The sequence below is a fragment of the Arvicola amphibius genome, chromosome 8 (assembly GCF_903992535.2).
Source record: "Arvicola amphibius chromosome 8, mArvAmp1.2, whole genome shotgun sequence".
NCBI lineage: Eukaryota > Metazoa > Chordata > Mammalia > Rodentia > Cricetidae > Arvicola > Arvicola amphibius.
In genome coordinates this window covers 77,752,976-77,755,449 of record NC_052054.1, presented here as the reverse complement: position 1 = coordinate 77,755,449, position 2,474 = coordinate 77,752,976, and the positions used below count along the sequence as shown (strand labels likewise).

The following is a 2,474-nucleotide window of genomic DNA, read 5'->3' as shown; positions in this document are numbered from 1 at the left end:
AACATTAAAACCCTAGGATGTTTATTACAAAGGTAAACCCTGATCCTTGAGTTGGGCTTATCGGTAGGATTTCTGGTATCGAGCACGGGCACCAGGACCTCCAAACTTTTTGGATTCACAGCGCCGTGGATCAGCTACAAGCAGGGTCCGATCATACTGGATGAGGATATCTTTGATCTCCTTCTTGGAGGCCTCATCCACATCTGGAGATGAAGGGACAAGATTCAAATAAAGTCTTCAACTTGGTCCTCACACATTCCCCCTCCCACCAGGAAGGCCCTCAGCTCACTCACACTTTTGGTAATAGGCCACCAGGGCTTTGGAGATGGACTGTCGGATAGCTGCAAGACAACGGAAAAGCCTATGAAGATCCAGTCTTGCTCCAGGAGCTGCTGTCACAGCCACAGGCCCCGATCCTGAGACTCACCATAAATTTGGGCCACATGACCACCACCCTTCACGCGGACCCGGATATCCACACCGGCGAATCGCTCCTTGCCCAGCAGCAGAACAGGCTCCAGTAACTAGAGGAATGGAAGATGGACAGCTCAGTCAGCCCCTCAGGAGTTCTGCTTCTCGGTGTGGACCCTGACACCACGACAATCAAAGGAAGATTCAAAGCAGCTAAGTGGAAAGATTATTGCCGCGGGGACAAAAAGCCACAAGCAACCTATTCTGGAACACCGGTGCCCTTCAGATTCCCATGCCCATGGAGAACGAAGAGGGCCCCAAATACCCTGAAGCTGGAATTATGGAATGACGGGCAGATAGGACATTCCCTGAATAGGAAGCAAAGTCATGGTCTCTGGTCTCAAGAATACTGGTAGGGATGACATCACCAAGACAATCTGCTGATAGTGGGAACTCCGACTTGAGCAGCCTGTTCCTCCCTCCTCTCCTGACCCTTCCTTACTGCTTTAGCTCACATCCCAGTCCCAACTATTTTGGATCAAGTTATGTCCAGCATTTAGGACTAGCCCATCCAGAAGCTCCATGGCAACCGGGCCCTGAGCCACCTCAGCCACTGCTGTTTCCCCAATGCACGTGGCATACATAAAAATCCTTCAAATAAACTGACAGCCAATAACCAAATCCCACTACACAAGCAATACATTCTTTCCCTTTGAGAGGAATGAAACTTAAGATAAAAAGTATCTTCACAACAGGCGGTGGTAGCACACACCTTTAATCCCAACACTTGGGAGACTGGGAAAGGTGGTTCTGCATGAGGCCATCCTGGTCTACAAACTGAGTTCCAGGACAGCCAGGACTGTTTTACAGAGAAACCGGCTATCTAAATCCCACACCTCTCTTAACTCAAAGAGGCTCAGATCATATTTACTCAGCTACCACACTCTGAAGGGTACCTAGTGCCCCTCCCACTTAAAGTTTTTTAAGATACCATTTCTTAGTGTGGCCCTGGCAGTCCTGAGAGTATGGAATCATAGGATTAAAGGGACAACTCGCCACCACGAGGGTTCTAGTGGCATTATCAGGAATGCCGTCTTCACTGTGAACTGTCCGGAGCGCGATGTTCCTTCTTACATGTACCAAAACTCATACAACAATGAGTTCTGGGTTGCAAAAGAGGATTTTATTTTTGCACCTGTCTCTAAATTTTTGTCCACCAGTTAAACAAAAACCCATACAAGTGCTACCAATCTTAGATTCCAGAGGACCACGCTGGATTTTCTTTCCCAGGTTTTCACCCTGTAGCCCATGCTGACCTAAACTGCACTTTGCTAGGATCGACTCTAACTCGTGGCACTGTTTCCCAGGATGCTAGAATTATACACAGGAACCAGGAAACTGGCATATCTAATAGAGAAGTCGACAATCATGTACTATATAAACTTTGCTATTCCCCGGGCCACTCGCTCCTCGCAGCCGAGTGAGCTTCCATGCACAGCAGATTGTACTCTTCAACATCCTACGTTTTATTATCCCAGCTAGGAAATCACGTTTCCCCAGCCCAAGCACAGACCACTAGGTAAGTCATTCTTTCCACACCTCAACTTCTAATAATCCCGGGACCTTTGCTTCCGTCTCTCCGCCTCCCAGATGCCCGCGCCCGACCCCAACACCTTGTACTGCAGCGTGCGCGGCTCGATCATCTCCAGGGGACGTCCGTTCACCTTGATGAGCCCATTTCCCCGTTTGCAGTGCGCCACGGCTGTGGCTGTCTTCTGTGGAAGGCGAGGGAGACGGAGGGGCCGCGTGAGATCGGGGCCCTGGCTCTCAGGATGGGCCCCAGATCTCCGATGTCTCCCAGCCCCAGCCTCCCCCGGCTCCTTCCATCCCTCCCTGGCACACCTTGCGTCCGAAGACTTGCACGGACTGCAGCGGACCCTTGGACGGCATAGCTGCGAGTATGAACACGAGGTCCTCACCGTGCGGCGCCGCCACCGGAAAAGGAAAGCTCGGGGCCGCTTCGCCCGATTTTCAGGGTCTGCGCAGGCGCTTTGAGCGCTGCT

At 51.2% G+C, this 2,474-nt stretch overlaps 1 protein-coding gene and 1 non-coding gene across 2 annotated transcripts; both read right to left on the bottom strand.

The window, feature by feature from the left end:
• Rps16 (ribosomal protein S16) lies at positions 1–2,474 on the bottom strand. The gene is made up of 5 exons (XM_038339318.1): positions 2,314–2,474; positions 2,085–2,186; positions 428–524; positions 294–341; positions 1–203 (listed from the first exon to the last, which is right to left on the bottom strand). Exons 1-5 carry the CDS (start codon positions 2,359–2,361, stop codon positions 58–60), a joined length of 441 nt encoding a protein of 146 aa, XP_038195246.1. The 5' UTR covers positions 2,362–2,474; the 3' UTR covers positions 1–57.
• On the bottom strand, positions 1,531–1,656 carry LOC119822081. Its single transcript, XR_005286687.1, has one exon. It is a non-coding gene; the product is annotated as a small nucleolar RNA SNORA40 (small nucleolar RNA).

Coding starts and splice junctions, on each gene's coding strand:
- Rps16 (XM_038339318.1), bottom strand. CDS start 2,361: ATGCCGTCCAAGGGTCCGCTGCAGTCCGTGCAAGTCTTCGGACGCAAG. Junction 525..2,084: donor CGCGCACGCTGCAGTACAAG/GTGTTGGGGTCG, acceptor CCATTCCTCTAG/TTACTGGAGCCTGTTCTGCT. Junction 204..293: donor GGTGGCCTATTACCAAAAGT/GTGAGTGAGCTG, acceptor CTTCATCTCCAG/ATGTGGATGAGGCCTCCAAG.